General features: G+C 56.5%; 7 protein-coding genes across 7 annotated transcripts; 4 read left to right on the forward strand and 3 right to left on the reverse strand.

Annotated features, from left to right (window-relative positions):
* Positions 1 to 798: 798 nt before the first annotated feature.
* Positions 799 to 2,280, reverse strand: ISF_07503 (UPF0052 domain protein; the record flags this gene model as incomplete). The annotated part of the gene is made up of 1 exon (XM_018851106.1): positions 799 to 2,280. The coding sequence occupies one exon, from the start codon at positions 2,278 to 2,280 to the stop codon at positions 799 to 801; it is 1,482 nt and encodes a 493-aa protein (XP_018701702.1).
* A 587-nt stretch (positions 2,281 to 2,867) lies between these two features.
* Positions 2,868 to 4,149, forward strand: ISF_07504 (alpha/beta hydrolase; the record flags this gene model as incomplete). Its single annotated transcript, XM_018851107.1, has 2 exons — positions 2,868 to 3,270; positions 3,335 to 4,149. The coding sequence occupies 2 exons, from the start codon at positions 2,868 to 2,870 to the stop codon at positions 4,147 to 4,149; spliced, it is 1,218 nt and encodes a 405-aa protein (XP_018701703.1).
* Positions 4,150 to 4,827: 678 nt separating this feature from the next.
* Positions 4,828 to 5,493, reverse strand: ISF_07505 (hypothetical protein; the record flags this gene model as incomplete). Its single annotated transcript, XM_018851108.1, has 1 exon — positions 4,828 to 5,493. One exon carries the CDS (start codon positions 5,491 to 5,493, stop codon positions 4,828 to 4,830), a length of 666 nt encoding a protein of 221 aa, XP_018701704.1.
* A 1,083-nt stretch (positions 5,494 to 6,576) lies between these two features.
* ISF_07506 (hypothetical protein) lies at positions 6,577 to 8,160 on the reverse strand (the record flags this gene model as incomplete). The annotated part of the gene is made up of 1 exon (XM_018851109.1): positions 6,577 to 8,160. One exon carries the CDS (start codon positions 8,158 to 8,160, stop codon positions 6,577 to 6,579), a length of 1,584 nt encoding a protein of 527 aa, XP_018701705.1.
* Positions 8,161 to 9,636: 1,476 nt separating this feature from the next.
* Positions 9,637 to 11,503, forward strand: ISF_07507 (class I alpha-mannosidase; the record flags this gene model as incomplete). The annotated part of the gene is made up of 2 exons (XM_018851110.1): positions 9,637 to 11,319; positions 11,384 to 11,503. 2 exons carry the CDS (start codon positions 9,637 to 9,639, stop codon positions 11,501 to 11,503), a joined length of 1,803 nt encoding a protein of 600 aa, XP_018701706.1.
* Positions 11,504 to 12,161: 658 nt separating this feature from the next.
* Positions 12,162 to 12,979, forward strand: ISF_07508 (class I alpha-mannosidase; the record flags this gene model as incomplete). The annotated part of the gene is made up of 2 exons (XM_018851111.1): positions 12,162 to 12,316; positions 12,379 to 12,979. The coding sequence occupies 2 exons, from the start codon at positions 12,162 to 12,164 to the stop codon at positions 12,977 to 12,979; spliced, it is 756 nt and encodes a 251-aa protein (XP_018701707.1).
* A 1,821-nt stretch (positions 12,980 to 14,800) lies between these two features.
* On the forward strand, positions 14,801 to 16,725 carry ISF_07509 (hypothetical protein; the record flags this gene model as incomplete). Its single annotated transcript, XM_018851112.1, has 5 exons — positions 14,801 to 14,896; positions 14,959 to 15,112; positions 15,166 to 15,278; positions 15,335 to 15,672; positions 15,723 to 16,725. The coding sequence occupies 5 exons, from the start codon at positions 14,801 to 14,803 to the stop codon at positions 16,723 to 16,725; spliced, it is 1,704 nt and encodes a 567-aa protein (XP_018701708.1).
* Positions 16,726 to 24,366: the final 7,641 nt, after the last annotated feature.

Genomic DNA, 24,366 nt, shown 5'->3' on the forward strand with positions numbered 1-24,366 from the left:
CTTATTTTTCTACTTGCTCGTCTGCGCTTCTCTCTTTTCCCTTCTTTTCCTCCTTTGTTGGTCCCTTTGCCCTACCCGTTCCGTTCTTTGCAACCCCGTCGTTCAACCCGTCTTTATCTCTCGCAGGCGAGGACGCAACATTGCTGGTCAATACACTTCTCTTCTCTCTATTTCTTTTATTGCCTTTTGCGAAGAAAAAAAAAACTTGATAATTAATCGCCGGCCGAAATAAAGCACCGACGCTTCCCCGACAAAAACCATGGGTGCCAATCTGTCGTCCACCTTTGAGCCAGACCTCTCCAAGGTCGTCCTCAGCCCGCAGGATCGATTCGCCGACATCCTCGTCGGCGTGCTCTGGGCCGGTGCGCTGTACGCCATTCTCATGATCTGGACGACTTGTGCCCTCATCGATCGCTGGAGAGGCCCCTCCGACAAGATACGCACGGGACCAGGGTCGGTCTTTGCCGCATTGATACTCTCTACAGCATGGCCCGTCGTCATGGTATACATCCTGATGAACAGTTAATGGGCTCGGACCCTGTCGTCTCTGGAGGACGAGGATTGGTGGATTGGTGGATCGCTGGACCGTTGGACTGTTGGGTTGTCGGAGTGCTGGACGCTGAACTGCTGGGCTGTTGGGTTGCTGGAACCGGAGCATTGGGAGCATCGTCTTTGTCTCTTTGGTCGTGTACTTGTCTCGCTGGAATTGAATTGGCGTTTGATATTCAACCCCCTTCTTGTGCACGTGGATATTGTCTCGACCGCCAGCGTCTTCGGCAGCAGGGGCGTGAGCCCCCATCAGCCGACCAGTGTATTTCTTCTACTTCTATCCAGCCGTACACTCTTGCGCCCGACAATCGTCTCCAGAGCCTGCGCCAGTGCCTTTGCGTCATACCGCCCGCCCAGCCCCGCCGCGTCCTTGGGCCCGTACAGCCTCGTAGACTCGATGCCCAGCCGCGAGAGCCGCTGCTTGTCCACCACCGGCGACACGGAGCTCTCGAGGTAGATGACGTGGCTCACGTACTGGGCGTACTGCTCCTCCCCCGGGGGCGGCAGGCCGCGGGAGTCCGCGCAGGCGTTGGCGATGGCTCGGACGAAGTCGAGCCCCGTGAACGGCTCCGTGGATGGGCCGGTCTCCCTGTCGAGCGTGCCGTTGAGGATCAAGATCTTGTTCCGGACGAGGGGGTTCATTATGGCCTCGCCGATGCCTTTTAGTACCAGATTGGGGATCAGCGACGTGAAGAGGGAGCCGATGCTGTAGATGACCGTGTTGGACGTGTTGATCGCGTCTAGCACGCGCGGGTTCGCGGGGATGCGGATCTCCTGGCCGTACGGGTTGATGTACCATATACGCGCTATCCGCGAAGGCAGGTCCTCGTCCTTTTCCTTTGAGAAGTTGATGGCCGGCCGCCGCAGCGCCGGCAGGCTCCCCGGCAGGTTCGCGTCCTCAACCGTGTCGTGGTCCTCGGTGTCGTAGTCGGACGGCGCGGGCGTGTGCGACCCCGTGCCCACGCCCGGCACCGCGGCCGTGGGCAGGCTCGGGTGGGAGATGTCGTTCTGACCCGTGATGACGTCGCCGCCGACCAGCCCGGCGGCGATGTGGTGCGCGAAGTTGGTGTTGAGCGCGGGCAGGACGGCGACGCGGTCGCCGGGGACGGCGCAGAGCGAGCCGAGGAGGTAGATGGCGGCCTCGAAGCTGCCGGTGAAGAGGCGGGCGCCGGTGAGGAAGAGGTTGCCGATGCTGGCGCGGGAGAAGTCGAAGCGGCTGCTGGGCCGCATGCGCTTGACGACCTCGAGGTTGAAGCTGTTGAGGTGCGAGCGGATGAGCTCGCGCTTGGGCGAGGGGATGTCGCGCCACAGCGGGTGCGCCGCCTCGATCATGTCGAACCACTCGCTGCGCGCGGCCGCGGCGTCCCGCGGCAGACGGTGGTTGAAGAGGTGCTTGATGGCGGTGGTCTCGGGGCTCCCGTCGTCGGGAATCAGCCGGACGAGACGCGACCGGACGTCGCCGATGCCGGGACCGCCAAAGACGCGGATGATCTCGCTTGTGCTGCCGCCATTGTCGGAGATGGGGATGACGTAGCTCAGCGAGGTGCTGTTTGCCGCGCGGACGCTCTCAAAGACGTCGACGAGGCTGTTAGCAGCGCTCCCGCCAGAGAAGACGACGATGCCTGTTCGTGTTGGACCAGGGCTGACGGCGCGTCGTGGAAGCACTGTTTGTGGTGAGCCAGAGCTTTTCTCGCCCTGGGGATTGGGTAGCTGGAGCGCGTCAGGGGCCATGAAGTGCCGGGGTCAAGGGTAATTGGGTGCTGCTAAGTTTGATGGGTTGAAATGACCATGATTCTTGGAGGCTAGCCTCCTTGAGTACATAGAGTTAAGAGGCTTGTGATGAGGCTGTCGGAGTTGGCAGACTGGCATCTTGAGTTGTGGCGGAGTGACCAACCTTGGCATCTCCTTATGTGGGGACATGCTGAGAAACGCCGCTTCCAAGACTCAACCTGCACAGGCAAGCCGTCGTGGTCAGGATATGTGTCTGTAGATTCCTACTCCTCTAGAAGGATGCGAAATTTAGATTTAGACTTTCATTCTTTGTATTGGCTGCAGTTGTCAAGTGATTAGTGCGCGCATGCAGCTGCGCACGCCGTGCCCGACGGTCCACGACACGACCTGACCCACTGATGAGATGAACTGCCCGAGCGGACGCCTCGGTTCGGTTCCAACAACGAAGGTACATAACAAGCTCCAAGCTCTCCAATAACTTTCAGTTAACTACAAACACATTTAAGCTATTCTGACCATCAGAAACCAAAGCAAACCATCATCGCTCAGCTAGCCTCTGAGCCCGGCTCCCCCAAACTAGTTAGGCCATGACCCAACTCTGTGGTCGCATCCCCAGGCCGGTCCGCTCATGTGCCACCATTCCCGGGGCCGTGGCGGCCACCGTGCTACTCGGCATCTACCTCCTCGTGCGACCAGCACTAGGGGAATTGGAGCCGCTACCCATCGACCGTCACATCATTCGCGCGCGGACTCGAGGCGAAGCAGCCTCGTCCACGGAAAAGACGGCCGATGCCGAGCCCCCATATCGGCTAGATGAGTTCCCCGGCGCAAGGCAGCTTCGCACCTCGTACGGCACGATGCAGGTTTTCGAATGGGGGCCCGAAGACGGAGAGAAGGTCCTCCTAATCCACGGTATCGGCACGCCATGCATAGCCCTGGGTGACATGGCCCGAGAATTCGTCGCAAAAGGCTTCAGGGTAATGCTGTTTGGTAAGTCTCTTTGGCTTGCAGCGTCTCCAGTGACACGTCCACATTACTAACAGAAATCATCAAGATCTCTTCGGAAGAGGATACTCAGATGCCCCGGCTGATCTGCCATATGACGATCGCCTCTACACCACGCAGATCCTGCTCGGGCTGTCCTCGTCGCCGCTGCCGTGGACCGGCTCCTCCGTCTTCCACATCCTCGGCTTCTCCCTCGGCGGCGCCATCGCCGCCTCCTTCGCCACCTACCACGCCAACATGCTGCGATCCGCCACGCTCGTCTGCCCCGCCGGCCTCGTGCGCCCCGCGCACATATCCTGGAGCAGCCGCCTGGCCTTCATACTGGGCGACCACATCCCCGAGTTCCTGGTCCAGCGCCTGGTGCGCCGGCGGCTGCGGCCGTCGTCGTCCCAGCACTCCAGCGTGGACATCCCGGACGGCGCCGAGGACGCTGACGTCGACTTTAACGCGGTGCCCGTTGGTGGCCGCACGATCGGCGAGGTGGTGCGCTGGCAGTTTGACGGGAACGACGGGTTCGTGCCCGCGTTCGTGAGCACCATCCGCAACGCGCCCATCTACGCGCAGCACAAGACGCTGTGGCCGCGGCTAGCAGAGGCACTGGCGGTGCGGCGGCGGCAGCCGGTGGACGGGGAGGCGGCTGAGCGTCGTCCGGTCGGGATGTCGACGGGGCGGATCTGCCTGATCGTGGCAGACAAGGATCCCATCATCGTGGGGGCGGAGTGCGTCGAGGACACGCGCGCTATCTTGGGTGAAGATGGTGTGGATGCTTATATCCTCAAGGGAGGTCATGAGATTGCCATCTCGCGTGGCAAAGAGATTGCCAACATTGCCATTGAATCTTGGACGAAATTTAGAAAGGAATAGAGCCGCGCGGTTGTGGTTAACCACCACTACCATCTTACGCTACGGCATATTGGACCTTCTAGACATTTTACAATCGACTCAAGTAGCTACGTAACATAAAATTAAAGATGAAATTAAGGCAGGGAATAATAGTAGATTAATATGATCCCCCAAAACGGAATGGATGGCTCCCATGTGGTTCAAAGTACAAACCGGCCAACAGGTATTCAAGGCTGGCGAATGCGTTGATCGTACAACAGCGCGATTAATTGACGAATCAAGCCGTGGCCGTCCGCTCAAAGTGGAAAGACCCTGAGATTGGAATGCATCTGCATCGGCTGCACAGCCTCGTGCGTTTCCGCAGGGCAGTGCAAACCACTCAGCTATCGCCTCACAGCTCACAGCCTCATTGGACCGAGACTCTGCGATTGCTAGCTGCTGATTGTCGGGTTGGGAATGCTGCGACTTCATTAGAACGAAAAGGAGAAAATTCAAGTGGAAAATCTGTTTTGCCATTGAACTATATACAACTGTAGAATAAAATGTTGATTAATTCGTAAGATGCTTGCATTACAACATCAAGACAGCAGACGACTAACTCGTTGCTGCTCCGAGAGTCTTTCCATGAACTGGGCGAGCCGTTCACTGAGATGTTAGGTAGCCCTCTCATGCAACCCAGACAGGGAAGTGTCCCTGGACTTAGAGAAGCGAAGCGATGGCGACGATGAGACCACCAGCGATACCGGCAAGGCTGACACCGACGATGCCCGCAGAAGACACCGGGGCGTTGCCGCCGCCGACGCTGACCGAGGTGGTAGTGCTGCCACCGTTACCGCCACCGATCACGCTCGTCGGCACGGATCTCGTCTGCGTCGGGGTCGGGGTCGGCTCATCATCACCGCCGAGCGCAGTCGTGCGCGCGGAGGTCGCGGCCGGCGTCAGGCGACGGGTGGTGGTGGTCGGGGTGACGCGGGTGGTCGGCGCTGCGGAGGTGGGCTCGTCGTCGTCGACGGTCGAGGTCGGGCGGGAGCCGCCGATGATGGTGGTGCTGGGCTCCGGGGCGTCGCCGCGGCAGCGCTTGCCGATCGGGCAGCAGCCCCAGATGTCGTTGGCCGCGATGCCGCAGACGTAGCCGATCTGGCACGCGCCGGCGCCGTTGCCGCAGCACGAGTAGGTCAGCTGGATGCACTTGGTGCCGCAGGCCTTGCCGCCGAGCGAGGCGCAGCTCTGGTCCTGGCGCGCCTCGAGGGGCGACGAGGAGAGGAGGGACTCGGCCAGGGGCTCGAAGCTGGCGTACGTCTCCTGCTGGGCGGCGACGATGCCGGCCGAGGAGGCGACGAGGGACAGGATGGCGAGAGCGTGCATTGTGGAGTGAAAGTTGAGGGACGAGGAGAGTTCGGGTGCGTTTGGAAGAGAGATGGGCAAAGTATAACGGAGAGTCTTGAGGATCGGGATATCGGGAATACAGCTACGATGCCGGACAAAGGTCTTCTTATACATGACATGACGGCCAGCCACAGCCGCTCGCCTCGCACTCATAACCCATCTATTTCAGCCGCTGAAAAGCCTAAAGACTAAATTTCCTGGAAACAACAGCCTTGCCGCTCCACTAACATGAGGATCGTCCCTGGCCGGGGTCGTGAGAGCGCGGTGTTGACAGAAGAAAGTAGAATAGCCCCTGACAAAACAAAGTGAGGCGTTCCACCGAATTCACTCGTGGCGGCGGGTACTCAAGCCTCGTAGGCTGACAGAGGACAACTTTACTGCTTCGTCCAGGAGACAGCTGCCTGGGGGTGCCCCATGTGCTTGTCTCTCAGCGGATGAGTAGGGCTGATGTTATTCGGTGGGCACTGGGCCGCCAAGAGAGATTAAGTGCGCCTAGTTTCAGACCTAGATGCCACCCGATAGTTTATTTCCAGCTTTCCGCGGCGCTTTGCTCTGCCGTTGAAAGTCACACCACGGTTCTGTGTTGCTGTTGGTCACCTCTCCGTTTCCGCACTCTCAACGGGTGAGAGTCGACGTGCAACTCCCTCTTCGTAATGTGAAAACAACGCAACTGCTTTGTCTGAATAGTTTCAGAGCAATGACCAGTACCCTTGGTCTTTGCGCTTCTCTAGTCAACATTAAAAACTGGATCAAAGGGACTAGGGCGGGTGCGGCTGAAGTCAGCCCTGGTTGTCTAGTCGTGAGGCTGAACGCGAGATATACGGTGAAAAGTTGCCCAACTCCACTGGTAGCAAAAGTACAATTGGGCACAGGTTTGTGAAACTGACAAATTAAACACTCTAGAATGAAAGTGACTTGATTCTCGCAACGTCATGTCAAAATGCCCTGGCTTCTGCTGCCAAGGTGTTGTCAAGACATTTGTATAGACAACCCAATGGAGGAATACTGGTATAGAAAACCAAATACCCTCCAAACATTGAAATACACCAACTAGCCAAATGATCAGACTGCCTCAGCATAGGGGGGCGCCTCGTCCAGATACCGCGTCCTGCTCCCCAAGCCCTTCTGCATCCGCCGCAGTAGCCTCGCCAGCTCGACGCCGCCCCAGGCCACCGTCGAGCTGGGCGCCTTGCCCGGCAGTATCGGCAGCTGCCCGCGCATCGGCGGCAGCATCCTCGCGTTGCACACCCTCTCGACCTGTAGGCAGAAGCGCGCCAAGTGACTCAACAGGCCCCAGCCCGTCTTGTCCGGGCACTCCGCGTCAAACTCACTCCCTCCCCCCTTCCTTCTGGTGTAGAAGATGCGCAGCGCCACCGGCCGCCGCTGGTGCCTGCTGCACGGCAGCTCGCTGTCGCCTTGGATCTCGCAGAGCCGCGCCGCGTCCCAGAGCTCGCGGAAGGCGCCGCGGACGGCCGGCCGGTGGATGAAGCGGTGCAGCGCGTCGACGGTGGGGAAGCCGAGGAGCTGCGCGGCCTCGCTCAGGGTGGGCACGCGGCCGCCGTTGCCGGGCGAGACGAGCGTGACCTGGTGCCGCCGGCCCTCGGCGAGGTCGACGCCGCGGTCCCACTCGTGGACGGAGAGCAGGTCCTGCGCCGGCTGCCGCGTGCGCCGGCCGGTCTCGTCGTCCACCCAGCCGGGCAGGAAGACGTGGCCGAGGGTGATGGTGGTGCGGGTCTTGCGGCCGGGGACTGCCGGGTTCGGGAGCAGGATGGTGAAGGGCGGTCGGGGCATGCTGGCGCGGCCGCTGCGTCGCCACCGCTCCCGGCACTCGTCGTAGGCGGGGCTGAAGAAGTGCTCGCCGCCGGAGAGGGTGGTCATGTGGCGGATGACCTGCTCGGCAGGGTAGATGTGCTGTGCCTGGTGGAAGTAGTCCCGCTCGAGGATGGAGTCCGTGTCGGCCGAGAGGTCGGTGCAGGCTCTGGTTGTGAGGCGCTGCATCAGGGCGACGAACCTGTTAGCCTCGAAATCTGGAAATACCTGACTCCCGTATTCGCAGACGCTGGTGCTGTATACGTCGTCGTCGTCGTCGTCGTCGTCGGTATCCATGACACTGTCAGTCACGGTGCTTGCGTACCCCTCCTCTTCCTCTTCCTCTTCCTCTTCCTCTTCCTCTTCCTCTTCCTCTTCCCCCTCCTCTCCTACGTCTACCTCATCTTCCGCATTCCCCTCATCTTCCGCATTCCCTTCATCTTCCGCATTCCCCTCCCCTTCCGTGCATCTCTCCCCTCCCGCGTCTTCCTCTCCTTCGACGACTTCCTCCCCTTCCACAATCACACTCCCCGGTCCCGCCACCACAATCTCCGACATGATCTCAGAGAACTCCTCGGAGAATGGCATCATTAACTCTGGATATGGGGTCAAGGGGCGCCATGCCAGCGAGTCGCTGGCATCGAGGTAGTCATCCTCCCACTGCGCGGCATCCCGTTCTTCAAGGAGCCTCTGCTCCCGGGAAGGTCCCGCGCGGCGCAGCAAGCTATCGAGGGCCTGATAGCTTGCTTGAGGACCAAACTCACTTTCGTTCTCCAGTAAGTGATAAATAATTTCCGGGTTGTGTCCGTCACTGGTAAAGAACTGATGGGCAGGCATCTCTGGTCGATGCCAGGAACGGGTGACGTTCCACTGTGAGAATGCTATTACGATGCTTTGGCTTGGTAATCAGTGTGCTTCCATGTCAATCATTCATAATCTCGTTGGGGGCAGAGTATTGAACATTATATAGTCTTATTGGGAGGTTGCTCGAGCGCTATTTTGGGGGTGTAACAACCTGTGCAATGGATCACAGCTCCAAAAGGTGTACGAGACAAAGAACAAGCGCCTCGATTCTTATTGGGGGCGGTTAATATTTTATTCTCTGTGGCTAGTCGTTATTTCGAGATGTCTTGAAGTGATAATTATACTTCTTCTGTATTCCCAGCGAGACTGCTTGTCACAGCGGGGGTTCTTGATTGCTTCGTGCGGGCGAAACAAGGTTTATTTTCCAACTCCAGTAGACTCAGCTAACATCAGAGTTAATATAAATCACGTAAGGCTACTGAACTAAAATCAGGAATAATCTTATAATGTTCACTTTGATTTGTATGGTTCAATAGTCGGTGGACTACGTGACTGGGTCGAGCCACAGGCAACACAGAGCCTGGTCAGGCGCAACTGTGAATAGTAACTCTCTTGACGCTAAGGTACAACAACTCTTGTGTGGCCAGTACTACCTTTCTTTATGTCAGGACCATAAAGCCGTTGCTAAGCTTTTTTCAGTGTAGCATAGTATAGGCAGTCTGAAAGCTGCCACGCAACGGTTTGATCGTCGGACAAGGTGCAGGAATGCTGGCAGGCGCGCTGTATCAGCGTCACACAACAAGTACAATATCAGTAGAACAAAGAAAATAACAAGATTTCTATGATTATTTTAAAATAGCTTTTACCGTTGTTGAAAAACAAATTTCTTTGTAGTATGTTTCAAAGTATTCTCAAGTTCAACGAACGGGTCGGACAGAGAGACTCGAGTCTTATCCCTGGGCATAAAGCTTAAAGCAGCACTCGGCCTACAGGGTCGAGACAGGTTGTGTCAACCAATCAGCCTTGTGAATCGCCCAGACGGGTAGCTGCTTTTTGGCAGGCGGGTGGCTGTGGCTTTGTGGCTGAACTGAACCCGTCCGTCTCCTTACAGGGCTTTCAGCGGCCACTCATCACTGGCCAGCCCACTAAATCTCCACCATATCCCGTCTGTCCGCCAACTCTAATCCATTGCCTTAGTGCCTCTAACCTGAGGTAACCTCAAGTTAAAAGACAGCGAGGCTCCCCTTCCCCAGAACCCCTACAAATGGCTTCAGGGGCTTCCAGGGACAGGTTCACCCACTGTAGCCGCTGTCGTTACTCCGCTCGCGTGACCCAAACTCGCCCAACCCACCAACCATCCCATCCTCTCTGCCATTGCATCTCCAGATCCAGCGTCAATGTGAAACTCAGCTGCTGGCCATTCTCTTTCTTCCCTCGCTTTTTCTTTTCTTCACCATTGCCTTTGATTTTCCGCATCATCCTTGCTCATTGTCCCTCCCCCCACACAGCATGCTCTTGGCCCCTCGGCGCTATGTGCGCTCCATCCTGGGCGGCCTGGTCATCTTCGGCCTTCTCTACTGGGGCCTCCTCGTCACGTCGCCGGCCCTCGGCGGTGCCACCTCGCACCAGGCCAGTCTGGAATACTTCATGAACGTAGAGCAACACCCCGACGCGTCACCGGTCATATTCAAGCCGAGCAGCTTCGACTGGGGCCAGGCGCCGCACCGGCACCTGCCACCGGACAACGTCACCCCGCTGCCCGCGGACAAGGCCCGCGCCCTGCCCAGGGTCCAGCACGTCTTTGGCCCGGAGTCGCCCGCGGCCGCGCGCGTGCGCGAGAAGCGCCGGTTGGCCGTCAGCCGCGTGTTCCAGGACGATTGGGCGAGCTACCGCAAGTTTGCCTGGAAGATGGACGCGCTCAACCCCAAGTCCGGCACCGGCAAGAGCCAGTTCTCCGGCTGGATGGCCACCCTCGTCGACGGCCTCGACACCCTCTGGATGCTGGGCCTGCGGAAAGAATTTGACGAAGCGCTCGCCGTCGTCGCCGAGCTCGACTTTGGCCGGTCCACCGACCCCCGCGTCAACGTCTTCGAGACCACCATCCGCTACCTCGGCGGCTTCCTCGCCGCCTACGACCTTAGCAAGCGCGAGGTCCTACTCAAGAAGGCCGTCGAGCTCGGCGACATGCTCTACTCGGCCTTTGACACCGAGCACTACCTGCCCGTCGACTTTATGCAATTCGAGACCGCCAAGCGCGGCGTGGGCTTGGAGGTCGAGTCCTGGGTGGTGTCCGCCTCACCCGGCACGCTGTCGCTCGAGATGACGCGCCTCTCCCAGCTGACCGGCGACCCCAAATACTACGACGTTACCAACCGCCTCATGGAGCTCTTCCGGGACCAGCAGAACGCGACCCGGATCCCGGGGCTGTGGCCCGTGTGGATCTCGATGGCCAACCGGGACACCAAGAGCCGAGAGGACTTCACCCTCGGCGGCAGCGCCGACTCTCTCTACGAGTACCTCCCCAAGATGCACGCCCTGCTCGGTGGCGGCAACCCCATGTACGCGGACATGACGAGGCAATTCCTGGACGCCGCCACGAAGGAGCTCTTCTTCCGGCCGATGCTGCCCGGCGGCGAAGACATACTCATCTCCGGCGCGGCCAAGGTGTCGGACGCGGGCCGGGTCGCCTTCGACCCGGAGAGCGAGCACCTGACGTGCTTCATCGGCGGCGCCGTCGCGCTGGCCGGCAAGCTGCTGGCGAGCCCCGCCGACGTGGCCGTGGGCGCCAAGCTGGCCCGGGGCTGCGCGTACGCGTACCACGCATTCGCGAGCGGCGTCATGCCGGAGCGGTACAACATGGTGCCGTGCGAGCCGCGGCTCGCCGACGCGTGCCCGTGGGACGAGAAGCGCTGGGAGGAGGGCATCAAGGTCCGCAGGGAGTACAAGGAGACGCTGCCGCGGGGGTTCACGACGGCGAAAGACCCGCGGTACCTGCTGCGCCCGGAGGCCATCGAGAGCCTGTTCCTGCTGTACCGCATGACGGGCGACGTCGAGTACCAGGAGTCTGCGTGGCGCATGTTCGAGGCGGTCGAGCGGCACTCGCGTACGACGCACGGCCACGCGGCCATCCTCGACGTCGTCGGCGTGTACGACGAGGCGTCGCGGCAGAAGAACCTGGAAGACTACATGGAGGTGAGAGCGCAAGAACAAAGCCGGTGTATATGGTTGTGTGATGGATGCTAACGGTGAAAAACAGAGTTTTTGGTTTGGAGAGACGCTCAAGTACTTTTATCTCATCTTTTCTCCTCCCGACTTGATTAATTTGGATCACTACGTTTTCAACACAGAGGCGCATCCATTCAAGCGCCCGGTATAATCTACAGGGAGAAGTCTGCCTGCGTTAAGGGCCAGGTACTGGTACTGGGCCGGCAAACAAGGACAGGCTAAATGAGCCGAGTAGCTCTGTAATATTGACATGTATCAGACATTGTATGGACTTCGCTTTCAAAAGTCGTGTCTCGCGCTGGAATTTTCATCCTTTGAAAGGGATATCTGTATTTTACAACACAAAAAATTACAGCTTCGAGTACACATGCGGGTGATGGTGGAGGGTCCACACCAGCTTGCCACTACTCTGAAGTTTCCAGTCTGGCTCACCGGATACAACGGAGAGACGTTGAAAGGAGCTCTGTCACAGCTTCGTTTCCATCTTTTTTACCATCTCTCACATCACCGTCTACACATGGCATCGTCCATCATCCCGTCCAGCCTATCTCGAAGCCTGCGACGTCCCATCGGTCCGTCGGCCTCCTTTGCCTCCTGCCACGCTACTTTCCAACCTTAAACTAACTCCGGCGCACACAGCATCGTCGTTTCCCAGCCTAGCCGTCTTCGCGACTGGTCAGGGAGCAGCAGCTTATTCTCCTCGTTTCACATCCGCGCAGCGGCAGAAGTGGAAGTGCTCAGCGGCTCGACGTTCGTTTGCGACAGCGCCTCTAGCAGCGAAGCAAACGACCACATTCCCCGGCAACACCATGGCGCTCGCCACGGTTCTTAACCCGGACTTTCTAAAGTCGGTTCGCGACTTCTGGTACGAGCACCTGCCGGGCGACGACGACCTCGTCATGCCCGGTCAGGTCGCCTACCAGCGCTGGTACGCCGGCGGTGCCGAGTTTGACCGGGCCTGCGTGTACGTACCACCCAACCAGCCACGAATTGACTGACCCGGAACCTGATCCCCTGCTTTCCCAGATCCCGTTTCGAGCCCGCCCTGGACGCCATCCGCGCCTCCGGCCTCGACGGCGCCGGCCTCGTACGCGCCGTCCACCCTGCGTCGCCCGTCGACTGGCTCGGGCTCGTGCTCCTCCTCGACCAGATCCCGCGCAACTGCTACCGCGGCCCATCCTCCCGCCTCGTCTTCACCGTCTTCGACCCGCTCGCCCTCGCCGTGGCCCGCGCCGCCCTGCCGGCGGCCCTCGCGGCGCCCGAGATCCGCTGGCAGCTCGCGCAGCGCGTCTGGTTCGCGCTGCCGTTCGAGCACGCCGAGGACGCGGCCGCGCACGAGGAATGCCGCGCGCAGTGCGAGGCGCTGGCGCAGGACGTCGAGGATCTGCTGGCCGAGGGCGAGGAGGCGGGGGACGAGTACAGGCGGCGGGTGTGGAGGGTGGCGCGCAAGGATCCGGGGGCGGCGCGCGCGCTGGCCCGCGCGCAGGTGGACTTTGCAAAGCGTCACGAAGATATCATAGTGCGATTCGGGCGCTATCCGCACCGCAATGAGCCGCTGGGGAGGGAGACGACGGCGGAGGAGAGGGCGTTTCTGGAGGGCGGCGGCGACACGTTTCAGCAGAAATAGCCGGCCTCGGTATCTGCGCTGATGGCTTGTTAAATTTCCAAGGATTTAGCGTTTATTACTTGCCCTGTATGTGCGAGGTTGCTGGATGCGGTGCAAGGCTACCGCCGAGGTGACTGCTGCTGTAATACAAAGGATAGAAGCAGACCACACTCATGCTCAGCACCCAATCAAGGAGGGACAAGACGACCACTCTGTGGTAGGACAAAGTTGATGTCGGCCAGTACCCTGCAGGGCGCTGAATTTGTGCGCTTCTGCTGCCTGGCAAGCTTATATATCAACTAGCAACCCGCTGGCTCCTTTGCGTCATGTGCCTGCATGAGAGGAACAACACTCAAATCACTCGGTTCTCTTGGCTTTCAGTACAGGACAGCTACCTTCCTACAAAAGAAAACAGGCGACAGAGCAGGAGACAGCTCCGCACTCAAAGCCCTCATTACTCGGTATGTAGTTGAATGAGAGCATTGTTATCGCGGACTCGGCTGACACTTAGCAGGTGTGGGATTTGGATACCGAAATTATGACGCTCGAAGATATGGGCAGTGAACGTCCTAAAATTTCGGATGTTATGGAGCTTCGAAATTGGCTGGTGGCCGAATTACTGGAAATACAGGACAGTGTGCAGGCCCTGAGGGACAAGACGCCAGACCATATCAAGGCACTCTTACCCCCTCCGAATGCGACCAAGTTCGAACAAAACGAGTCCGACTCCAGCTCAGCTTCGAAGACGTGATTGGTTCTGTGATTTTAGTCATTGAGGAGCTCCAAAAGTCAAACGCAATTATTGTTCAGATAGCGGAGGAACTCGAAAATGGGCCCTCGGTCATGCCTTCCTTTCTACGGCGGCGATAACCAGGCAGACATCTACGCCGCGATCAAGAATACTAGTACCAGCATAATGACAGGTAATGGATCTTTCTTATAAACATCCACACTACCGACTGGCTCACCTCGTCCACTTTGGTCATTTCCTTGTCCATCTCTAGCCGCGCAAGCTCTTGCTCATGTTGAGCAGCATCAGTAGCCGGGCCGTGATGCTATGTACATAGTACCTGATGGCTACTGATTGACTGTCTGGTCAATCCGTCAACTACTTATTCAATAGAAACTCGATAAATATAGAATGATACACTTGGGGTATACTTGAAGCGTGCAATTAAATTTACAAACTTTCCTAATGATCTCACAGAGAAGTCACAGTGCAGTTTAGGATGCGTTCTGTAGAAAATCTATTCATCTTCGGCGAATTACAGTGTCCAGTTTGTGAAAATGGCACAGTACGTTGATGCGCAGGGGATCTTGCCCCGTATAGGCAATTCCGCAGTGCTATTTTATAGCCTAGTCTGACCATGCTGCTTGATCAGACGAGAGTCGCGACTAGAGACTTAAAGCAGCGCTGAGACTAGTCCCATTGTCGCAATCAATTGACTTGGACCCGACCACATCTCATCCCACGTTCGTCACCAACTGCTCCGAGTTGCGCGTAAACAACCCCTTCCATGGAGGCGTCACCGCTCACTCGGCAGCCTCAACCGGAGGCCTTTACTCCAAAGATAAACCAACTATACGAGGAGCTCTTTCAGGCAAGCCTCGCGTGCCCCGTGCCCCGTCCAGCGCCGCAGAGTTGCTAACTTGCTCCATAGGTTCGGCTGGCTAGCCAGATGCCCGACCTACGTTTTCCCCTCAGCCCGCGACTGACCTCGAGCTACGATATAGGATGTTGAGGAGGGTCGGCAGTCCACGGGCTTCTGGAGGGAGTTCTTCCTCCTCAAGCCGGACCTCGCGACCCTGCGGAAGCTGCTGCAGGACATCTCCCCCGCCGACATGCTGCTCTTGGAGGGGCAGTCGCAGGAGCTCTTTGGCGAGGCGATTGACGCCCTCAAGTCTAGCCGTGGCAGCGCCCCGCGAAACGCACTGGATGTTAGTCGAACGATACGATACGATACATGAAGACGATGACGACTCCTGACTCCCTTTCATAGACGCTGAGGGTGTTTTTGTCCTGTGCCCTGACGAAGCGATATGCCCACCCGAGCTCGGCGATAATATCACTGCTGGCCGGCTTGGACCGCATCGACCCCGTCTTTACAGATTTCGTCAGCACTCTAGATACGGCAATCAGGACCGGAGAGGACTGTACGTGTCTTGTTTGGAGCCCGCCTAGATACCCGAGTACTCATTGATGACAGTGGAACAACGACACAAGGCAATCGGTGTATTGCTAGCTATTACTGCCGGCGCATACCAAACGACGTTGCTTACCTACATGATACAAAGGGACTTATTCCCTGCTGTCATCAAGGTGAGCCTTCGAACTCCTCCCAATTGCCCTGTGCAAAGCTGACCAAGCATGGCTAGTTCATCCAAGATGCCGAGTCACCAGCCATGGTGCTAGAGCCTCTCATCCTGCTAAGTCTCCTAGCCAACTATAACAAATTCGAATTCCAGAATCCATATCAGCTGCGATTAAACGACTTCATCAACGAAGGGGCCATGACCACCATTGTCGATTGCATCGGGATGGCGTGCCAGGTGATTCGCACCGACTACGTTAACGTTCAGGACGATCTACCCGAGGGCTGGACGTTCACCAATGCGCTCGGGATGCTGGGCCTTGGTGCTATAGCTCCAGGCGCCAAGCAAGAGAAGAAGCCAGTCTACGACGCCGAGACGGCGAAACAAATGTTTACAAAACTGTGAGCCTGCTTCTCCCCAAAGTCAATGACCCTACTCTGACCTGCCGCAGTCCAAAAGAGCGGGCAGCGATGCTGCTAGCCGCCTACGACTTTAGTCATGCCAATAAGCTGTTCTGCACCAGCTTCGTCACCGCCACTGGCGAAAAAGGAGCCGAGCGACCAATGGCAGCGTACTTGTCCCTCACATCCTACCTTCTTCAGCATGCGCACCTGTCGCATCGCTCAACATACTACGCGCACCTAAACCTCATGGTGTTCCGGCTTCTCATAGAAGACCAGTCCATCTGCAAAATTCTGTGCAGCGACGAGTCGAAGATGAGCGTCCGCCTCTGCCGCCACCGGCCGCCGTTCCTGCCTCTCGTCAAAGGCGAGCGAGTATTGGCATGCTCGCTTCTCGACGCCATGATTGACGGCATCAACCATAATCTCAGAAAGAGACTCGACGTGTCGCTGTACACCCTCTGCTTGGGCATACTGCTTCGCGTCATCTCATACGTGTCGCGCTCGCGGACACGACTGCACTACCACTGGGCCGAGTTCTTCAGATCCTTGCTCTCGCTGCTGCGCTTCCTCACGACCTACACGTCAGACCTGAAGGACCTGTCGCACATGGACACCCTCGTCGACCACGTCGTCAACCTGCTCGCGCTGTCTCTCTCCGCCGGCGAGGCCTTCCTGCCGACGCCGGCCGCGTACGATGACCTCTTCTACAAGATCGTAGAGAGCGGCGAGGTCCTGACCAAGTTCAAGGACAACTACGGGCTGGGCCGGCGGGCCGGCGGCAGCTCGATCGACACGCTGATCAGCGTCAGCGCGCACTACAAGCAGCTGCTGCTGGCCGAGGGGGGCGGGAAGAAGAAGGCGAAGCCCAGCAGCCTGACGACGACGCAGGTGACGGACGTGATCAAGCAGGGCTACGAGACGCTGAGCATCCAGGCCAAGGAGGGGCTCGACTCGTGGGATAGATATAGGGAGGCTGACGATCGCATCCTACTCAAGAACATGACGCGAACGGCGGTCGCGGATGTTCGCGAGCTGGTGGAGCGCGAGTAATCGTGTATGATATATGTAGAAAAAAACGACTGTTGGTCCTCTTGGAACCCTTCTCGTTCAAATCGCATCGGGGCTACAGAACCGGACAGTTTCGACAGAGAGCTCTCTCGCGGTCTCGGCAGACTCTTACAAGCAAGTCCTGGCTTCAGCCGTCATCCCTAGACGGCGGCAGTTCTCGTCCTGTTGAGACTCGAGCCCTCAGTAACATCGCCGACGCCGGAACGTCGCGCTCCCATCCGCAGGGGAGCCCGGCCCAAGGAGTTGGCCCTCACGGCCGTCGACACCCACGTAGCTGCCGGGTAGCATTCGCCATGCCACTTCTTTCCGAGCAGGTTCGTCCCGACTAGCCGCGCTACGAAACCGCCCCCCCCATCTAACTAGCCCAAAATTACAGGGCACGAGTCAATCTCCAATAGAGCTCACCATCATGGCGCCATTTGTTCGTTGCCTGCCGAACGACGGAGAGACGCCGAGGGGACGGCAAGCCACAGAGGGGCAGCGGCTGCGATCAGCGGTCGGCTTTTGCATCAGCAAGTAGCAAAACATCATCCCCTCTCTATTCCCCCCGTAATGAGGTTCTTTCAAATACGAACGTGTTTAATAAAAAAAAAACAAAAGGCGTTGATGAGACAAAACAGCATTGCTGCATGAGGCTCCAAGGCCCTGGGGGGGTTGTCTAATATTACTTTTTTTTGTTTTCGTCTTGGTGCATCCCCCCTCCCCCTCTACACCCCCTGGCGGCTCTGTCGGGCCAGCCCGGCGCGGGCGGGCCGGGGGGTCCTTATCAACGGCGTGGGTACGGATTACATACATACATGGGGAGCTTCTACATGATAAGTGATAGTTACCCGTGCAGCACGGGTTCCTGATCAGAAAACGGCTGGAGAGGGGGGAAGGAGAGGTGGCGGTGACTGGGGTGTTTATTTTGGAAAGCATACCGAGACAAGCTGAATGGGCTGGGCTGGTTATGGGGAGCAGGGCTTCCTTTTTCGACGCAAAGACCTGCTACTTTTGAATCTGCCTGATGAGTTAGGGGACATAAAAGTCGCAATTTGTCCTTGCAATCACCAAGATGGCTCACCGCTTGATCGACACACGACATGTTGCACAAGACAACAAAACAGTCCAGAACGGCACAGGCAGAGGAAGTCGAGGCAAGCTTTTTTTTTTCTTCTTCGTAAATTTGAGTTTGCCGCTGCCGAACCCGCTCCGACCTCTTCCTTTCCGAGGCGAACTGACAAACCCGTGGCCGCCCAGGCCGTCTGTTCATGCCGGGTTTGCACGGACGCTGCATGCCCAGTTCTTGGCAGCCATCTTGGAATTTTTCAAGACCAGGCAGAGCGCGCAGTGCAGCAGCGCATCTCTAAGAAGCATGGGGGCGTAATTTGAGTATAGTTGGTGTGCCTCGTCTTTTACCTGGTAAGCCTGTTGAAGCACACCTGACGAACGCAGACCGGATCTATTAAACATCTTGATCTGCGTGGTGATCAAATTGCAGGCCCAAGGCCGCACATCACGTCGGTGTGCCAATCTGCAAAAGCTTGTATGACAGGGATGGATGAGAAGGACGGGGGTAGGCGGACAGTACAGGATGGGGGGCCGCTTGCGCACGGTCGCTGCAAGATGGGCTTCCTTTTCTGCTCATAACCACTCCCCACACGCGGATGGCGGACCCCGAGCCGGGGATTGTCTGCGAATATGGACAATTGAGTTTGCAAGGGAACGGGGGGGAGAGAAACTCCCCAATCACATGCGAGGTGCCGAAGAAGCTTGTCGACAAAGGGTGGAGAGCGACTCATCTGCATGGTGATAAATAGTGCCCAGTGACGAGCTTCTCAGCAGCGGAATACAAGACATGTACGGATACTCGAATGTATTGAGAAAAGGCGTTGACAATGGTGTCACTAATAAAAACGTGCACACGGCACCGTCTTGAACCAGGGTCAGTGAGACGTCACAAACGGCCGGGATAACGTTGTGAGACGCGCCAAATATTCGCGCAAATAGAATGACGCATTTCCCATTCAGCGCGCAATGGGCAGGGTCTCCATGCATACCTGGAGGCGAAGAGGGGAGGAGGAGGAGCATGATGCTCATTTCTCTTTCCTATTTTGGCAGAAACTTTGAATCAGTATTGTTCGCTGCCGACGGAAGATGCCACGCGAGGTGCCTTAGTCGACCACCTATTTCAATACTGGTACATGGCAAGAAGATCGGCTTGCTTAAATTGTTTCAAATGACTCGAGCAGAGAGCAAAAAGGCATCGGATGAGATCCGTCCGTCCTTGTTCCTTGGCGCAGACGAAACTGCTTTTGGGTAGTTATTTGAGAAATCGTTAGCCGTTTGAGATGCGTGGGGGGAGTTGAGCCAAACTCTCCTCCATACTCACTTGGTACTACTGTGTTCGGGGTCTTGTCCACCTCGTCAATCTCATCACCTCGAGAGGGAGCACAACTGCCGATGAGCGCAGCAGAAAAGTACTGGTAATACAATATCACCGTCGTACTGGCACCCAAGGTGGACTCTGCTATTTTGGTGGTATCCAAAAATTGCCCGAGGTGAGACTTGCAATATCCGAGACAAAAACAAGGTCAATACTTCCTGCTCCGCACACGTGTCGAAATCCCGACATCAGCCGCCGGCAAATTTCCCTGCTCTCTTCCTAAAGACATCGACAGACAAAAGAAGGGCTGACTGAATACTTGGAGGGCCGCCAGGAGCGAGGCAACGCGTTGTGCTGGCTGGCTCTGTTCATGTGCTGGCCAAGGCGTGCAAGTACCAAGGCAGGTCATAGCATAAGGTTGATGAGGAATACGGAGCTTTGAAAAGGAACGGAAACAGCGATACTAGCCAAGTTTTACTGAAACGTGCTTCAATAGCATGAAGCTATGTAGGTATAGGTATCGGGCAACCTCGACCCAAGTTCCCAAATCAAAAGTCTCAACCACCCCTTGGACCCCGTGGGAAGAAGTTGGAAAGCTGAGTGCGCTCTCTTAAAGAAGCAGCATAGTGCCCAAGTATGCCGTGACTGAGCGTATTCACATCAAAGAAGATCCTGGCTTTGATTTCGTCAGCTTTGTGATGACGGCGCATCAAGTCGAGGTCCTTGAGATTCTTCTCGGTCACGTCTACCTCGAATTTACCCTATGATTCATGCGTATATGAGTGGTAAGAGGTTGACACGGCGCATTCGTCAGCCCTTGGGCGTTGTGTGACATCATGCCTCCATCACGGCGACGATTTGCTGTCGCGAGCTGCATATGCATAAACGATGTGCGTGTGCGGCATAGCAGCGCATGATTATAGAAGGGGACCCGACGTATTCTGCATCTCGGGGAAATGGATCGATAGAGACTCACTCGGCAGTCACCCGCCCCGCGCGGATCCTAAAAGTAACCGTGACAAATGGTTGAGTGAAGAAACGAGCCGGCGTACAATGCGTCTCTCACAGTTCACATGATGGAGCGGCAAGCGATACACCCATCTTTGCACGTCGGCGCGGCGGAGGGTGCCGCCACGGAGAGATCAGGGGCGAGAGGCGCAGCAATATCCGACCTGTGCTCAATGAACCGCTGCCTCGTCGACAACTCGGCCATGGTTCTCAGACCAACCCATCCTGCTGATGAGCGCTACTGTAAGAGGGATGGGCTGCTGGTCCTCGTCCGAAGGTGTGCTGCTATGGATGTACAGCCTCCCATCCGAAGCCTGCTCATCAACGCACAATAATACTTAGACCTTCTGGCGACAACCGACTGGTGATAACCTTGTCCGATACATGTGATGAGCTGATCCTCGATGTATGTCGCTACAGGCTTGCAGCTCCGCTCGGTGCTTGCATCGGCACTTTGCCTTGATGGGCAGCAAACGCGAGAGCCCTGCTCCGCACATTGATGAGCGATCGACAAGCAGCTACCTCAAGTTTAAGAGGTGCTCTTTCTTTGGTTGCGAAAAAAAAAAAAGCAGCGTCGCCTATGTGTGAGCCTAATGAGCTCGCCAATGACTTCTTTTCCTGGCCTCGGTCTTGCACTTACTTTGCTGCAACGGCGGATCGGTTGTCGGATCACGGTAGAGCGGGAACACAGGGGAAACAAGGAACAACGCAGCTAAAATGAGCTGCGCATGCAACGTGCCGCTGATGGTATAGATTTTTGTGACGACGGCTGGCAGGTTTGACAAATGATGGCTTGGCTTGTCACAAGGCTGAAGGCGCTGGCAATCAGAGGTTTGTTGCTGAAGATTGCTCAGCAATGAGGCATTGGTGGCAGGGCCACGAGGGGCGCAAGGCGAGCTGCATGGCGCATCATAAAAGGCGAAAACAAATTTCAGCCCCGGTAATATATCTGTTGATTGATATCCGCATTAAGATGCAACCGAATAGAAAAGGAGAGGCGGCTCACACCCCAGCTCACTCTTCCGAGCAGCGCCTCTCGCTCGCTCTTGCCGTCGAATCTTGCATCTCCGCGCAACATGGCACACGTTGGTCCGTCATGAAAGCTACATGTGCCCGAGCCGATATAAACCAGGAAACCATGAAGAAGAAAGCTTCGTTCTCGCTTATTCGTTATTAGCTTTCGGCCCCCGCTATCTTTGCCTTGGTCTGGCTCTTCACTAGTCAGTCAGCTCGGCTGCTAAAAAAAACCAGACATCCCAAATGTAAACAAAAACCAGAGAATCGGGCCGCGCCATGTAACGCTATGAGTTCCGGTCTTGCGCAGTGGTGCCAGAATGATTAAAGAGAGCTTGGCCTTCTCCTTTTCTTGGAATTGGAAGCAATTGTGCTGTAGTGTTGTGTTGTTCATCGAAATGCTTGACGTCAGACTCGTTGGCGTCGCATAGTCTTGTTTTGTCTTGTCTCTGGTCTCGTGGCATCTGAAACAGCTCGCCACCACATGTGTTGCCGACGCTGGTTCGGCGTGCCAAATTAAACTTGACATCCATGTTCTTGTAGCGACCACGCCACGTTGGGCAACAGCCCTTCACCCAGGGGCGGGAGGCGTTGCCCCAAACCGCGGGAGAAATTAGAGAGGGCGCCTCAGTGGCAATGAGCAGCCAGCTCTGAGGTTCTGCCGGATGCCCGTGTTGTGCTATGAAGGGCCATGCGGGTAATTACTAGGACGATGCCCCCCCAAGGGAGGCGTTGTTAGTGATAAATAGGGTGGTGCCACAGTATCAGAGCACGGAGATCTCTTGCACTTGTTTGTGTCTTGTTCAAGGTTGCCCATCGTGGTGCTCCCCTAATAATAAGCCCATGATTCGTACGCCCATACCAATTGTTAGGTGAACAGAGATGACAGGCAGGACTATTACCATTCAGCCGCGGGGGGCTAGAACCTGTGGGGACAGGGAGTCAGCATCTTCTCTCGCTGGTGACGACTGATTAGTTACTGGCACAGGGGCAGCTCAGGCCAATTTGCATTGCTCACAACCGACATTTTGACTTTGAGTTTCTGTCGGTTCAACGATGGGAACAGCTTGTCCGTCAAGGCGGCGCGGGGCCGACCTCCCAGCTTGACTATTCTCCGGAAGTGAGCCGGGATTGTTCCTGCGCGCGTCGCCTCCAAAAAATGCATACGCCACATTTTGGGCTTGCATTAGTTTGCGGTTCATTCTTGGCGCCTTCTCATTGTCTCCTTTCTCAGCGCCTTGGACTTTCTTCTGCCGCTTATTGGCTCGTGGAGCAAAGGTTTGAGCTATTCGACGTGCGCGCGAGACAGTCTCGCACTGTTGAGAACGGTAGGCTGCAGACGCCAGCCACGCCGTTTCGTTCCCTCGTTCCCACACAGGTGCGAGTAGCATTTACTTGCTCTGTTGGAAGCCTGGACTTACCAACAAGGGTCATTTCCTTGTTTGGATATGGGGCCTCTAGTTAATAAACTGTCCTGGTTCCGCGGCGCGGGCCAAGATGACGAGGACATGCACACTGTACTCAAGTGGCGCGACGTGGTTGTAGGCTGCCCAAGAGTAATAAACTGCGCGGAATAAGCCAGAAGAAGGCCATGGCCTTTGTTGACAAGGAAAGCTTTCGTAACGTGATCAATCGAGCATGCGGGTACGGAGAAAAAATCGGGGTCCCGCCGGACAACGCCAAGTAACACAAGATATGGTGGTGCGCAAAGACAGCGTTCCGTGTGCGACAAGTTGACTTGCCTGTCATCAAACTTGTTAAACATGCTGATTGACTTGCTTTCTTTGAAGTGAACCTAGTCATCCAGCATCGAGCAGGTGGCAGCGGCCGACCAACTCAACAGTCCTCCGGTGTATCCGTACTCCGCGCCGAGTACTCCGCAAACATGTCAAGTCTGAGCACCCAGCTTACATATTGACATTTCTGAAGCCACGGTGACACGATGCGGACGCGCAGCAGGCCCGCGGCGTATTGGACAGAGCTGGCTTAGCAAGGCGTTCAATGCTGCTGGCCTGTCACACATCACGAGCTGCGCAGTCTTCTGTTAATAGCATTGTGTCTTCTTTCCCCGGTAAACAAATTGCACGCGACGCTGCTGGGATCGCATTGACCCTGTCAAGAAAATGGAGCCCGTGGGCGGCGGGAGCCGCTGCCGAGCAGCCCTGACCTTTTAGCGACACCCACTCACTTGTGGTGGGCAGCTATCATCATCAGGGTGATTGATTACCCATGAACAGTGTTGTAACACATCACCTGTTGCGACCTGCATGATGCATGATGCATGATGCGCGGTGCATATGTAGCGTTGCTGGCTAGCCATTCGCTGGAAATATCGTACCCGATCCGGGAAGATAGCAATAACTGCTCGCGGGTGACAAAAAAGACGGCCCAGGATTGAGACGCAGATTTTGGGGTACTTGGACGGAGCAAGGTTATGCCATCAAGACCTGTGACATCTATTCCGTATGACACCTCTGCTGTGGGCCGGGGATTTGATATTTCTGATTTATCGTCTTTGAGCAAGAATTCATAATGGCCGGAAAAAGGTCTGCTTGCTTCGCCTCCCGTGAGGCTTGCGAGATTTAGTTGAACCTTGTATGCTACTCTGGGGTAGCACTCGATAGTCTTCTGTCGAGACTGATCCGAAGATGCCATTCCTTGGGTACGTTGAGCAGGGGCCAGGGTGTTGCACGGCCTCTTCCCCACAACCAGGGTTGTACGTGTACACAACACGAGTTCGAAGCGACCACCTGTGTGCCTCAGCTTCGGTAGATACTTGCCGTTGCACTTGTCAGCTCAAGATCCACCACCATCGAATTGGAGACTGTGTATCCGTACGGAGTATTAATATTCTGGCTGGCAGTTCGATGCGAGTTTGGGTGGGTATGATGCTGTTGTGTGTGTGTGTTGTGTGTGTTGTGTGTGTTGTGTGTGTTGTGTGTGTTGTGTGTGTTATGTGTGTTGTGTGTGTTTGAGCGGGTGGCTGTGCAGGGCGCCAGATGTCAATGATCAATCACAATGATAGTCTGCTGCGAAGCAAGGATTGTTGTGAAGGGCTCTCCTGAGTAGCACATCAGATGACAGGCTGAGACGGCGAATGTAATGACTGATGCTTCATGCAACCACCGACGCTCGACATTCGGAAGCTAAAAATCGTGCTCAGACCAGACTCATATTATTGCTGAGTGACTGAGTCGAGTGCACTGACGTTAGACCGTTTTACTGAGACTCGGAAG

This window comes from Cordyceps fumosorosea (assembly GCF_001636725.1).
Source record: "Cordyceps fumosorosea ARSEF 2679 chromosome Unknown scaffold_22, whole genome shotgun sequence".
NCBI lineage: Eukaryota > Fungi > Ascomycota > Sordariomycetes > Hypocreales > Cordycipitaceae > Cordyceps > Cordyceps fumosorosea.